Below are 15,783 nucleotides of genomic sequence, written 5' to 3' on the forward strand. Positions count from 1 at the left end.
TCTGGTACAAATCTCAAAGGAGTTTTTTAAACAATTCCCTTTTCTGTTCTTTTCATACTGAAATGTTTGCTTTTGTTAATTTCACTATAAGTAAAGTTCACCATAAGAAAGAAAATTTAAAAAAGAGAAAATGGGATCTTATAGTCTTTCCATTATCTGGTAAATTCTATTTGGATGACTATATAAAACCATTAATCAAAGATTGACAGTTGCCTTCTCATAATTACATTGATTATTCCTCAATGCATATATAGACCATTCTGATAAAGATTTTATATAGCTAAGACAGGTGTCATATAGGTCAATAATTGACTAGAAAGACATTACTAGAAATCATTACTCGAAAGACACTAGTTCCCTTCCTTTTTTCTTTTTGAAGTCAGGGGGGAAAACAGTATGTAAGGTTTTTTCCCATTTTTTTGGATTCTTTTTTTCTCTCATACCTTGAAAATCTCTGCTGAGAGTTGTAAAATTATGTTGCCTTAAGCAAAGTATCTCTCTCTCTCTCTCTCTCTCTCTCTCTCTCTCTCTCTCTCTCTCTCTCTCTCTCTCTTCCTCTCTCTCTTCCTCTCCCTCTCCTCCCTCTCTCTCTATCTCTCCCTCTCCCTCTCCCTTTTTGTTTCTTTCTCTGTCTCTGTCTGGCATCCAGATTCAAGATTTCTTTTCAATTCCATTTTCTTAAGTATCATTGGAATTTTGTTGCATAGCACAATGCTACTGAATTAGAGACACCAAAAGTGGTGATTGTCATTAACAGCCATGGAGAGCACTAGCATACTTTTTCATTTTATTTCAGTTTGGTGTCCTCTTTTGGGTTCACCTAGAAATATTCTCACATTTATTTGACTGAACAGGATCTTATGCTAAGCTCTTTGTGAAAGCACTTTTTCCTCATCTGCTTTTTGTCATTTTGTGAAATGGTTCTAATCAGTTGAATTTTGTATAATGCTTTACAAATAAGTTTTTACTTTTCACTGCTGCTGTTCTTGCTCTCATGTAAAGTCTTTTTGATCACAAGGGAGATCAAGGTTGTGATAACTGAGCTCTTTTCTGAGCTCCTTTGCCTTCTTGGTTCTAGTGACTTTTGTTTCAGTTAAATTTCTCTGAGTAATAGTGACTGAGTCAATGTCTTTACTTTTGTCCATTTCTCATTTTTCAAAGTTGACACCTTGATTAAATCAATCAGATCAGAGATGTGATAATCCCACATTATATCTTCTTACTTTTATATTCTCCCCAATCTTTTCCACTTATTTGAATATCTAATTAGTTAATACTAGGCGATGATCCACTTTTATAGAGACAACTTATTCTGAGATGATATTCATGTGAATAGCTATTGGTTTTATGTTCTTTAAAATATAGCAAAGCTGAGCGTCTTTTTCTTTTGATATTCAGTGTTCATGATTATCTTCTAACTTCTTAAAATGTTTTTTATTTATACACTTTGGGTTGGTTTATTTGTTTTTTGAGACCACGGTCATTTTATATTTTAACTTCACAAAAGCCTCCCCTTTAACAACAATAACAAAAAACAATCAAAACTAGCTGATAGTGATCATGTCTGTCAACACATGTAAATAGCCTCAGTATTCTTATACAAATCAATCCTCTTGACTGATACAAATCTCAATCCTCTTGTCTTTCTTCTCATGAAATAATTTACAATGTCAAGTTCTGAGACTTCTTAGTAGTCTACAAATTGATCTTAGTTTTGTCATTTGTAAAATAAAGGGCTTTATCTAGTTGACTTCTGAAGTTCCTTCTATCATTACTTTATGAATCTATGACTGGTGATTTTCCAACATTTTGATTTGATTGGCACGCCTAGGTTTTTATTAGGTGAGAAGAGTCATATAACAGCTCACATTTCTATAGTGCTTTACATTTTATAAAACTCTTTCTTCGCAAGAATCTGATGGGGTGTATGTGTGTGTGTGTGTGTGTGTGTCTGTCTGTCTATCTATCTATCTATCTATCTATCTATCTATGTAATTATCCCCATTTTAAATGAGGAAGAAATAACTCACCTACTCATGTTATATAGCTAATGACAACGTATTTTCCAAAGTAGATTTTGCTGTCCTCTCCTGTGACATCTTTTCAATGAAGTCCTCAAAATGTATTTGAATCTTTGTTTGGAAGGTCTTGTTGAGTTCTCCATTAATTTTACTCTTTCTTCACATTCTGTGACAGATGTTGGTACAATTATCTTTTTCTGTTTGTCTATCTGGAATTTTGTTTCTTGAAAGCAAGATAACCAATAGTCCCATAAAGTATTGCTTGTTATTTTTGGATATACAGAGAACACAATACCGACCACAATAAAAACCTATAAGCCATCCTTCCATTTAGCTGAAACTTTTTTAATGCCTTCCAGTATCATTTATGACAACAATGTCAATAGAGATATGGTTCAATTATTCTAGTAGTGCATCAACCCATATTAAAAGTTCTAACAGTTAAATCCATTTTTTGTATTTATAAGTTTTTTATTTTCACTTCTTATCACTACCCAGGAGCTTACTACCACCTTCATCCCAATTCAGTCTATTTTTTGTACTTGGTCTAGAAATTTTGTAGTGTGATTCTTAAATCTCTCTGCATTATTTTCTCTCAGTTTTATTTCATATGTGAGGAACCATCATTCTCAGTCACTCACATTCTTCAGACATACTCCCTGCCCATGTAAAGACATTTTGCATAGAGGGACTCCAGGAACTGTTCCATTTAGTGTACACATATTTTTCTATAATACTTCTGACACATGGCCATTCAAACTTTGCTTGAAGGCCTTCCGTGAGGGGGAACTCACTGATTCCTGAGCTGACCCATTGCATTTTGGGCAAGCTCTTGTTAGGAATCTATTCCTTTCATTGAGCCTAAATTCATTTCTCTGAAACATTCAGTCATTGCTCTGACTTTTGTTCCTAGTTTCTTCTTTTTTTTTATAAAGAGTAGACACTCCTTCAGTAAATGTGAACTCCATGTAATTAATCACTAGCTTGGTTATTTTCTTTCTATGTGGATAATTCATAGATGTTTAGATTTGATTGTTTCTGTACCTTACCTTTTTATTAAATTTTTCATTATATTCTGAATTGGTTGCAATGTGGCACAAAAGTATGTATGTTAAATCATTAAACTATTGGCACTATGATCCCAGATAAAATCTTTTCACTAGCCTAGATCCCTAGATTCTGAGCATCTTGTTTGAATTTGCAAACCACACACTATGATTTTTCATTCTCCTTCCCTTCTGTATTAACCTAGAGCACACACTATTCTGACTGGCAAGTATATCATATGGATATAGGTAGCCCAAATTAATCATGCTTCAGATTTTATCATGACCATCTTCTTGCTATCTGTCCTGTTGCCCCAACTTTCTTCTAGAATTAAAATCAAATCAATATTTCCATTACTAATGGAAAGGATATATTAATCAATTTTCTTATGGCTTCACTCACTATTCTTGTGATTACTAAACCAAAACAGATCCCCACCCCATTCACTCCCCCATATAGTCCCTGTTCTATTATTAGAATATAAACTCCTTGAGGGAGTTTAATTTTCCTTTTATGTTTGTAATCTCAGTACTTAGTACAATGCTTGACCCAACCTTATAATAAATGTCCTTTCCCTTGTCCTTTCCCTTGTCCTTTCCCTTGTCCTTTCCTTTCCTTTCCTTTCCTTTCCTTTCCTTTCCTTTCCTTTCCTTTCCTTTCCTTTCCTTTCCTTTCCTTTCCTTTCCTTTCCTTTCCTTCCTTTCCTTTCCTTTCCTTTCCTTTCCTTTCCTTTCCTTTCCTTTCCTTTCCTTTCCTTTCCTTTCCTTTCCTTTCCTTTTCCTTTCCTTTTCCTTTTCCTTTTCCTTTTCTTTTTTTTTCCTTTCCTTCCTCCTTCTCTCCCTCCCTCCCTTTCTTCTGGAGCAGAGGGTCCACAATCTGGATCAATCAAGAGAATTTTCAAATAAAACCTCTTTCATCAATGTAGATTGCAGGCCTTGTAGTCTCTAAGAGCTGTGGTCTCTGACATTGTTCACCCTGAGGCCAAATTTATTAGAAGTCTCCAGGATACAAGAAGTTTGGCTCTTTCTAGAAGACAACTAGAACTGCTCACTGGACTCCTATTGGCCAATTTTCTAACCCTTGGGATCTTCTGGAACTTCTGCTCCCTTAGGTCAGAATGCCTAATCACCTCTATCAGTATGGTACTGGGGGAAGGACATTAGTGGAAGACACAAACAGTCCATTGAAAATGTGATTTAATAGCAATATGAACTCAAGACTTTTGTGGTGACATCACACGAACACCGATCATGTAAATAATACACCTGAGTTGAAGACAGATGTCAGCTACAAACTCATGTCAAACAATTCTTTATTTTTTTATGGTACAAATTAAAAGTGACAGATCTGAAGCTGTTTAAGAAATACACAAAGTGCAGCTTTACTGACCATACAGATATTGCTCTAGATAAAGTACAGTTTGTCAGTGTTTTTTTTTTTTTTTTAAACATTAAGCAACCTGTGCAGGTAAATCAGCTTTGGTTTCAATGTCAGAGCAAGTTAGGAGCTTTTAAATATCCAGTTTGGCTTCTTGGTCACAAGTCCATCATGGCAACTCCTCTAATATCAGTATCCTCATTATTATTATTATTGGAAAATGATAGAGTCCCTCTTTGTACTGCCCCCCTTCCTGCAGCATGCTGCATGCATGGAAAAGCAGATCTCTTGGCAGGGCTTCATTAGTGACCCTGGTGACCATTCTGTAGATTATAGCACAGAGGACATAAAAATCATAACCAGAAACTCACTTCCTCGACAAGAAACTAACAAGTGTGCCTCACAGAATCTCAAATCAGAGACAAGCAAACCACGTGACAAAAAGCTCATTACGAAATGTTATCCCGACAAGATTTTGTAGTCAAGCATTGACATGGAAATTCAATTCCGTTTTCTCCATCTTTGTCTCTCATTTTTGTGTTGGTCATTAATGGGGTACAAGTAGAGTGCTGAGGTAAACACTGATGAACAGTTTATCTTTTTTTCTTAAATAGTAACAGTTTAGTATTGCAAGATTGTCAGCAACATTTAGCCATATCTATACAATGTGCATATACCTACATACATTGAGCTTTGGTCCAGCATTGAGAAGACGAGCAAAGGCAATTCAAAATTACTTTTTGGTTATAGCTTGAGTTTTTTTGTACGCCTCTACTTGTTCTTTCCTAGCTCCTTTTGCCTCCTTGTTCTCTTTGTGTGTGTGTGTGTGTGTGTGTGTGTGTGTGTGTGTGTATGTTTATGTTTTTTTTTTTTTTTGGTGGGGGAGTAGATGGAGGGTTAATCCAACATAAATAAATCAAAACCTTTGAAGGCTTTTATAATCATAACTATCCAAAACAGCTTTTAGTTGGAAGAAACATCCCCAAATCTATACAGGATAAAACCATAAAACAATCACAGGAACATAAGGTGAAAGGCGTATCATCGTTGGTCCACATGTCAGGTCGAAATAATGAAAAGAGCTCAAAACCAACTGGAAAGGAGGGGCAATGCTCAAAAGACAATCCCATGAGCTGGAAACTGATTTCTGTTGTGAATTATTGGTGGCAATATTAACTTTCGGGGATGCGGAAACATGAAAATGCACTGTTCTTTCCCAATGGAGTCAGCAATGGAGTCAAACCATAGGCGTGGTCCACAAGACCCACAAGTGAGTTCCACACACATACATCATTTATATCCCCAAGAACCTGTTCAGGCACCTCTTTATGCCTCATAGCAAAAATCTGTTTGTAAAAAATTAATATAAGAAGCATTACAACACCTTATAAATAATTTACAAAACATAATACAAAATTAGAAAACTGTAAAAAAAAATCACTGCACATGAATGGTTTCACGACTGTGGGATGATTAGATTCCTTTTTGCGCTACTCGGGAAGATTATATGTATTTTACATTTCACCATCCTGGTTGTTCTCTCCCAATATAGATCTCAGAACTGAGCAGACCTTATGTAACTGCTCCTGGCATCTGATTAAACATTTAGCATCCATCATTCAGGGTCTTGTGAACTTTTCTTCATGGGGAGTTTTTCTTTGTTGAAAGTAGAGCAGTTCCTAGGAGAATACACATCGAGTTTTTCAGGGAGGATGTGTTGGCCATTTGACTCCCAGCCTGTAGGTATTTAAACAGTTTTGGTGGTGGTGGTGTGGGCCAGTGGGGGGTCAGTGGGTAAGTGATGGAATGGGTCAAGTGGCAGAATTGACACTGATGTCGAAAGAAGCCGCTGTCCAGTTGCCAGTGTGCCAGAGAGATGGAGCGTCTGCTTTTTAAAGTTTCCCTGCTGGTTTTGATGTGGTCTCCCAAACGCTGCTTGAATTTAGCAGCTATAATGAGTCTCCTGCAGTATTGACATCACCAACAGACTAACCAATAGAGAAAGACAACAAAATTGGGGGTGGATTGTTATTGTGGGCAGTCCAAGTGTTTGGACACCTTGAGATTGGGAATAGTAGTGGTTTTTTCTTTGCAAATTTGCCTGAAACTATTATATATGACATTGTTATTTGTTTATTAGAAACAGATATTTACATTTCAACAACAGGGAAACTTAGGCAAATCCTCCTACATACCTATTTAAACATTTCCCTTCCATCTATATCCATTGAAAAAGGCCAAGGAGCTAAAAGGCTCAACTCATGAGTAGTCATTGCTTCTACCTTCCCTGTTTCACAATATTCTTTTTGTTCACTCACCAAATGGAAAGAAAAGGGGGTAATTTTAACAAAACGACATAAATTTATTTGTCCCAATACCTTCTGGAAAACTATGAGCAATCTCAATCTCTCTCTCTCTCTCTCTCTCTCTCTCTCTCTCTCTCTCTCTCTTTCTTTTTCTCTTTTTCTCTCCTTCTCTTTCTCTCTCTGTCTCTATCTCTTTTTCTCTCCCCTTCCTCTCCTTCCTCTCTCCTCTTTTTTTGTTTCTCTTTCCCTCTGACCTTTTCTTCTCTCTTTCTCTCTGTCTTTGTCTCTCATCTGATATACCTCATATGTAGACTATTCTCCATTCTCATGGAGCTTCTCTTATCTGTTGAGCTCATGCTTGAATTTTGATTGTTTAACACTTCTCTCTGTGATTCATTATCTTCACCTGCTATAACTCATTGCCCCGATAATATATGTAATCCTAGAATGACAACCCAATATGAAAAGACAAAAACAAACTAAAACCAAACAATGCTGACAACCAGCATTGGAATGAAAAAAGATATGGCAGATAGCATGAGGGTAATAGGATAACATTATGTGATAGGCTAGAATAATCTAACAGCATCATTTATTTGTTGACCTGTTTCTTTAGGGATGGGGGTGCATATATATGAATTTCAAGAAATTTCTTTGGCTAGAAGACTTTGGAGAGAAATCATTTTGCACAGGACTCCAACACGGAGATGTGTTGGCTGAAAAATGTTGTATGGAAGTATGGAACCAAATGTGCAATTTCTAATTCTCTTACAAAATGAATTTTGGTGAGCTCTCCATGTTCCATGTCAACAGATAGAAAAAATCAGGAGCCATGCTGTGGACATCGAGGAACACAATTACAGCACGGGCTACAGTTGACAGTCCATTGAGAATATTCCTAGTTAGCTCAAAGTTTGCCAGTTCCATTCCATCAGAGTCAAAGTCGAAAGATGTTTTTACTCCCCTCTCTTAGAACCTTTAGGAAGAATTTTGGGGACGCAGGTATGAGGAGAGGCACGGAAATCCACGAAAGAGAAGAAACAAATGTCACTTGATCCCTTTTCTTCTTTTCAACCCACAAGTCATCATGAGAGAAAAACACCACCATTGGCATATGGCCACTTGGAGACCACTCAGCCCAGATGACAAATCATTGTGAGTGTCACAGGATGGTTTCAAGAAGTGGTCCCACCCCACTGGTGAGAATAATGGGCAGGAAAAAATGGGAAAAACCAGATTTTCTAGTATTTCTGGAAAGTACAAATGTAAAAATTCATAACACAACTTTACACTCAGAAAAGTGTAGACTAACAATCAACCGAGTTGGCGATGCCATGTTTCTGACTTTGGTTAATAGGTTCCAGAGTGAATCAGCACTTGGTACTTGGAAGGTTACATTCTCCCCTCCAGGTGGCAGGCTTGTATTCTCTTTGAACAGATAAAAGTTTTTGTTTTTTTTTTTTGTTTCTTTTTTTTGCTTTTTTCCCCTTAAAATGTGTCCACATTTTCATAATATACAGAAAAATGTACTCAGTTATTTGGTTTACTTTCAGTCCATTAAAAAAACTGGCTTTTTTGGGGAGAGGGGAGCGTAGGGGGGCAAATCCTGCCCCACACAGTAAGTGTGGTGCATTCTTCATGAACATTTTAATTGTTTTTGGAAAATCAAATGGACATCTAGAAAGTGTTCTGTCCACTTCGTTGTTTTCTCAGTCTTTTACTTACAAGGGTGACAAATGGAGCTACAATGGCCAGGTCCCAGTGGTTGGCTTTCCTTTTCTGACGTTTGTTTTTGGTTGGGGTACGTGTGTGTCTATGTGTATGTGTGTGTGTGTATGTGTGTGTGTGTGTCTTGTTCTCTCCCTTTAGGAATTTTCTTCCAGAGAGTCTGTTAAAGGCTCCATCGGGATGGCTGTGGCCGGCTCATGCTGTTTTAAACGTTTAATTGTGTTCTTCAGGGCCTGTCTCTTATTGCAGAACCAAACTCTAACTACTTCTCGGTCATAATTCAGCTTCTCAGCAATTTCTGTCATTTCTTGCCCTGAAGGGTGTGTGTTCTTCTCAAAGTGGGCATTCAAGATCTCCAGGGCTTGGGGCGTGAAGGAAGTGCGCCTCTTGCGCTTTTTGGAGGGCTCGCTCCCGATAAACTCGGTCAGGTTCTGCATACCTGCCCGATGGCGGGCCTCAGCCTCAGCCATCCACCGTTCAAGCACCGGCTTGATCTTCTGGGCACTTTTAGGGGTGATGTCCAGCTTTTCAAACCTGGCAGGATACAAAAGGCCAGGGTTCAGTTTGGCTGTCAGACTGCTAGCTAGGGTGTTCTCTTGGGCTTCCTGTGGTAGGAAAAAGTGGCTTCTCAGGATGGTGTGTCTGGGGGGAGAATTGAGAAAGAAGAGTCTTACATTGGGCACTCTGCCAGGGTGGGCCTGCCTGATGGACTGGCAGAGGGAATTGACAATGGGTTAGGAAAACCACCGGCGAAGTCTTGACCACTTAGCGCCCCGACATGCACAGCCACACACACCCACACACAGGTACGCAGGAGACAGAATGTAGGGATGGGGGATGTAGCCAGAGATAGAAAGAGACAGATAGCACCAAGAAATCCTCAAGTTTTTTCAGCACATCTTAAAATTTTAGGCTTTGGATTTAGCAAAGAAATCTTTCAACAATCTTAAGGCAAAACGTCAGCGACAGGAAACAACATCAAATGCACCAATTTTTACCCTCCTTCAATGGCAATTTTCCTTAAAATAAAAAAAAATCCTAGAATGATATCCCAATTTTCAATATTAGTTAAAAGTTAGAATTTTACAATATCCATGATAGTGCTATTAACTTTTGTTCTCATTCTCTCTCTCTCTCTCTCTCTCTCTCTCCCTCTCCCCCCTTTCTGTTTCTCCCTTCCCCCTCCTCCCACTTGCTTCTCTCTTTATCTTAAAATTTTGTTTTTCACCACATGCTTTGAGTGCTTTTTTCTGGGTAAAACCTATTCCATTACTACTGTGGTATTCAGCTCAAATAGCTCAATGTACTATAATTATTTTGAATCCCCCACACCTGGATTTGCTAAGATAAACTCATGCCTTTCAGATGAAGTAACATATTACAGTACACTAGAATTGGGGAGGCCTCAAGCTGGGTTTATTGTGGAATAGTAGCCATATGTATTGGAATAATATAATTTTCTGTAAATGAGGTCTCTTATCTCTCTTATCTAGATGTCATTTTGCAATCAGAAGTCTTTTATTTTTGTTACATTACATCAAACAATAGGAAACATCTCAGCTATAGAAGGATATACAAATAAATGTTTAAGGAGTCATCCTAGTAAATTCACATTCACGCTCAATGAAATACTAAGTCACCTATGATTAATTGTATTTAGGGGTTTCTCAGTTCTACATGGAAACTTCAGTCATTTGGACTGTTTTCTCTTTCTCTGAACATATGTGTGTATATATTTATACATCTATATGTGAATATGTGTATCTATACACACACACACATATATATACACACATACAAACCTTCATATATATGTGTAAATAGGGAAGCTTGTTGAAAAGCATTGGCCCCTTTGTAGTGGAGGTATTCTGCGCTGTCCATTGTACATAGTACTGAACTGTGCTTGCTTGGGGAATTATAATGTTTTAACATAAGACTATCAAAGGATATGGAACGAGTGAGCTTCTTTGTATCTACACTGACTTTTGTGTTTAGACAATTTCTGCTACTGTGATAGGAAAATAAAACAAATTCTACAGAATTGCCAAATGGTCATAAATTTAGATATTGCTTTAGGTGGATTTTTTCCATTAAAAAATTCCATATTTTAGCACTATTTGGAAGTAAGGGGATGGGGTGGGACAGGTGGGACAAATAAAAATTAACAACACAAAGGGAAATAACAATTTTTGAATAACATTTGATGAAAATTATTTATATCAAGCTTGTCTCCCACCTTCAGTTCTCCAGTGATAGTACAGCTGTATTTTTTAAACACTTGGCTACCTTTCATTACACAGAAGTCCAATGTCGAGACCCATCTAATCTCTTGTTAGAACAATAGATTTTACAAAGCAGATTTCAGGACTTGAGCCCTACCCATGTGTTGGAGAGGCCCATCATACTTAATAGAGCATTTGTTTTCAAAGAGGTCTAGACAAAAACTGAGCTCCTAGGAGGAAAGAGGCAGCTGTGCTTCCTTACAATTCAGAACCATTGTGACTCCTTCAAAGTAGTCTCCTGCCATCCAGCGGGGCAAAATAGTCTGTGTGAGAAATCTGAATAATTGGGAAGGATGGGTTTACATGGAGATTTCTTTCATTCTCTGAAATTAACTGGAATTAACCATGTTTTCCAATATGATCAAACCCTCTGGAAGTATTTACATTTTAATGCTGGGGAACATCTGTTTTCTCTACTTTGTTGGGGTAGAAAGGACCAAAGTTCTCGGAGATGTAAAAGTCAGAAAAGGTAAACCATCACTAATAACCAATTTTGTTTGTAAGAGAATACCTAGGCTTTATTTTCATTTCTAGACTCTGCTCTGTTTCTCAACCTCCATTTAGACCCTCAGGGGAAGATTCCAGGAACCAGCATATGTGATGTGTAAGGTAATATCAACTCTAGGCAACCAAGAGGCTCCATCAAATTAGGAAGTATAGAAGACAATAAGGAAATCATATCTCAGATATTTGAAATAGGCATAGTCTAATTCGGCAGCCACCAAAAATTGGCCATAACAACAGTAACAAAAGCTAAACAAAACATAAAACAACACACACACACACATACACACACACACACACACACACAAAACAAAAAACTTGTGGCTCCTATTATCAGTAGGCCATCCCATTGAAACATAATTAATGTCTGGCCACAGGTAGCTGTGATATTTCCCACCCTTGGTCCTCCTTGTTGGTAGGGAGGATGTCTCAGGCCATGTTGCTTGGTATAACGATATACAAGTCTGGAAACAAATTTCCCAGCAGCAGTATCCTTGTATAGACTGAATAAAGGTTATTTTCTACAGGGAGGTATCTTATAAGAAAAAACAGTAGGGGAGGCCATAGAAGTGAGAGGATCCTATGGAGCTTTTTGTATTTAACGACAATCAATGGGTTTTATGGAAAATCATTGAGCAAAATGTGAGCCGCAAGCTCACTACCCCATACTGATGTTATTTATAACCTTAGTCTTAAACTGCAGGAAAAGTACACTTCCGTTCTTTGGGGAATACATTAAAAGTATAAAGAGCAGATAAAAAGACAGAGCATTTCATGGATCACCAAGAACAAAACCCACTTAAATGAGTTTAGAGTTGGTTTCTTGGCTTTCCCTGATGGAAGAGGACTATAAGGCAATGCCCAAGAGGAAGCAGCTCTTACCTAAGTGCCTTTGTTACCTCATGCATAAACATAGGATTAGAGGCACACACATACATGCAGACATGGACTTTGCTCCTGACTATTTAACTGGAATCAACTCTAACTCCACAACAACTGAGTTCCGTTTTCACTAAGAGGAGTTCAGATATACCCAAATATTTTCTCTTGAGCCATTTAAGAACTTTCTTTCTTTTTCTTTCATTCTTTCATTCCCTCTTTCATTTCTTCCTTCCTTCGTTCCTTCATTTCTTCCTTCTTCCCTCCTTCCCTCTCTCTCTTCCTCCCTCCCTTTGTTCCTCATTCATTCCTCCCTTTCTTCCTTCATCTTTCCTTCCTCACTTCCTTCCTCTTCCTTTCTTCATTTCTTCCCCAACTTTCTTTTTCCCTTTCCTTCCCTTCTCACAGTTTCAAACTTTGAGAAAGGGAACTCTCAAGAAACCCTGCATAGTAATGGTTAGTTTTCTCCTTCTGTTTTTCCTTGGGGAGCCCCCATTGTCATCTCTTAGCAGAAATGTTGGAAGCTCTGACATAAATAGGGACAGGCAGCCTCAAAACATTTGCTCAATAAGACTAACTATAGAAAATGGCCTAGGGAGAAGTGGCCTCTCAAGTACATATGCAGCATCAGCAGGGAGAGAATCCAGGTCCCTGTTTGGTGTTTTCTCTTGTTACTCAGAGCAAAGACACAGACACACACACACACACATACACACAGATATATGTAGACACACACACACACACATGATTTTTCTTCTATTCAGGTTCCCCTCCCTCCCTTCCTCCCCCAAAGGTTCTGACCCTCAATTTACAGCACACATGATCAATTTTGACTTGCTTCAATGAGGACCGCCCAGCTTCCATGCTTGGTCTTCTGTCCTGCCTCCCCCCCTTTCGCTCCCACCCCTACCCTCCTCCCTTGCATGTCCAAGGCAGAAGGACAGCACAGGAATGAAGCAAAGACCAGAGCCAGGCCCAAAGGCAAGGAAGTTGGAGCCTGGGTGGCTGAGGGGTTACCTGCAGATGGCAGATTGGCTGTACGCTGGGCCTTCTGTGGCACTTAAAGCCTGGCCAACTTGGGTCTGCGTCAGACCAAGAGACAGGCGCCGGATTTTAAAAGCTTTGGCAAATTCTCGGATTTCCTCCAGATTCACCCCATCCACCTCACCAGCTGCTGTCTGTGGATCTGTGGAGATGGTTTTAAAAATGGCATCAATATTGTAAAGCACACGGAAGCAGTGGTGGCTCAGGATGGCTTATAGGGAAGCACATTTCTTGATGGGAAGGTGTTCAAGGACTCTTTCTGGGGGTGCAGACTTGTATTTCCCTTGACCTTGCAAACATCTTATTTTCCAATTTATCTCACTTCTCTTCAGCTCACCATAAATCAATAAAATTTTATTAAATGCCTAATATTTGCCAGGAACTCCATGAGGCAGCAGGGCTTAAAGACAAAACACAAAAGCGCCTGCCCTCGAGGAGTATTTTTATTTTTTTATTTTTTTGGCAAAAACAACATGTATACAGATAAGCAAATACAGGGTCTATCTCTACAAAATAAATTTCTACAAATAATTTCTTTTTGAAAGAGAAAAAGGATCATTTGTACTATCGAGGTAAATAATCACCCACAAAAGCTGAATTTGGGAGGGGGTGGGTGGCCTTGAAGGAAGAATTGGGGTGGGAAACTGAAGCCCAGAAAGATGAAATGGACTGCAAACCTCACATGATGAGGTTTAGAACAGGAACCAGAAGCCAGGAATCCTAGCTTCTGGCCCAGGGCTTGCTCTGTCTCATCATATCATTGCTGCCCTTCATTCTAAGCTTTCTACAAGTCCTGAATTAATTCTTTGGAATATTTCCCCAATGAAAGCTGTAGCTCTGTTTAAAATAATAGACAATATTTGTGTAACATTTTAAGATTTGCAAAGTCCATTTGATGCATTGTATCATTTGATTTTCACAACATTAAGTTCATCAATTAACAAACATTTAAGTGGTTCCTATGTGGCAGATGCTGTGGTAGGTGCCAGACATACAAAGCCAAAAAATGAAATCTTCTTTAATGTAGTTTCAGTTGAGAATGGAGTTTTGGCAGTCAAGGAATCGAGAAATACACTGGGGTGCTTGGGTGATGTCTTGAAGAAAATGAGAAATTTTGTTGAGGGAAGTTGAGGGAAGGATGAAGCGTGTGCCAGCCCTAACCACTGGACAATACGTTGGATTGCAAGACAAGAGAGTGTGTGTGGGGAGCAAGATAGGGTCACTTTGTCTCAGTTTGATGGGTATGGAAACATACTTAGAGAGGTTAAGAAACACGCAGCATATTATTCTCACAGAAGAGGGTTTTTTGGTTTTGCTTTTATTTTGTGGGGGCAGGAGGTGAGGGGACTTAATAAAAAAAGCTTATTCAAAAGTAAAAACAGAATTCTATTTGAAATACTTGAATTGGATTCTTTAGTGTTTAACAACCAGTTTCTTTATAGAAAGTATCCTTTCAGTCTTTTCATTCATTTAGCCATCAAGGCAGCTGGGATTGACCATTTTGGCCATCATGTCATTAAGATTTCAAATTTAAATTTTCACAAAATTAAATTTTCATAAATCAAATTTAAATGAGATATTCCCCTAGAAAGATCATGTTTATGAAGGCGTGAGAAGCCATCTGTGCCTGTCCTGCACAGTGTCTTATTGACTTCCTCCTTGACAGAGACCATATAATCCAGGGCATATAACCCAACACCCATGGCCCAAGAAGCCAAAGTTGATGATGGATAGCTTGGGACAGCTCGGTCTTCCCTAGGGAGATAGGAGGGAAGCTTCTTCCCCTCAGCTTATAGTCCTTGTATAAAGAAGGCAGGAACCCATATGTGGGCAGTAAAAGATGAGGATGATAGAGGGTTCCAAAAAGCATTTCCAGATTTCCTGGAGGGAAGCCATGTTCTCAGAAAGTCTTTGCTGCTGTATGTTAACTCTATGGGTCTAAAGAATCCTTTGGGGAGAAATCTCTTAGCACAATTACCAACTAATTTGTGTAATTTCCAGTGGTCACTCAAGGACTAGGCTGACTTTGCTATTTTGTTGGATTCTGGTCCACAAGGCCACCAGTCCTTTCACAGAAGATTGAGTTCCTCCTCCCAGTCACTTCCACGGCGGGGCTGGGATTCACCCTATGGCTTTCAGCATATCCCTGATCGCTGAGGGTCAGTTTTCAATCACTAGAATTGACTGAGGACCTCACAGACTTCTCTTGATCTTTCTTTTGAGAAGGTGGAAGCTTCACAAGCTGATTGTATTTGGTGCTGATCTCTCATCTTGGTGACTGGATGCCTCTTTGTTGTTATTGCTGCTGGCAGATCTGAAACTTTGATTTTAGTCTGTCCATGAAATACTCTGAGTATAGGTAAAAGATTCTGCAGACAGATAAAGATAAATGTAGCATCTATTAAGAAAAGAGGATTCATGGGGCTAAGTCGTCATGATGTCTCTGCCCCTTTCATCTTCCAAAACTCACACAATTCCTCATCTGATGATTTCCTGGTCACAGATGGGGTCTTTTCACAATTCCTGACCTCAAAGTCTATAGCAATTTTAACGTTTCCTTATGAATCCCGGAAAGCCACAAGTATTCCCATGGTG

General features: G+C 38.7%; 1 protein-coding gene across 3 annotated transcripts in view; it reads right to left on the reverse strand.

The window, feature by feature from the left end:
• Positions 1-6,927: 6,927 nt before the first annotated feature.
• POU6F2 (POU class 6 homeobox 2) overlaps positions 6,928-15,783 on the reverse strand; it is a 471,135-nt gene continuing 462,279 nt past the window's right edge. For all 3 annotated transcript variants that reach the window (XM_051978682.1, XM_051978676.1, XM_051978666.1), the window contains 2 exons: positions 13,162-13,330; positions 6,928-9,121 (listed from right to left, as the gene is read on the reverse strand). In XM_051978682.1, the coding sequence (XP_051834642.1) occupies positions 8,617-9,121; positions 13,162-13,330 (674 nt within the window). In that variant the 3' untranslated portion in view covers positions 6,928-8,616. The remainder of the gene's footprint in view (positions 9,122-13,161; positions 13,331-15,783) is intronic.

Source organism: Antechinus flavipes, chromosome 1, assembly GCF_016432865.1.
Source record: "Antechinus flavipes isolate AdamAnt ecotype Samford, QLD, Australia chromosome 1, AdamAnt_v2, whole genome shotgun sequence".
NCBI classification, from domain to species: domain Eukaryota; kingdom Metazoa; phylum Chordata; class Mammalia; order Dasyuromorphia; family Dasyuridae; genus Antechinus; species Antechinus flavipes.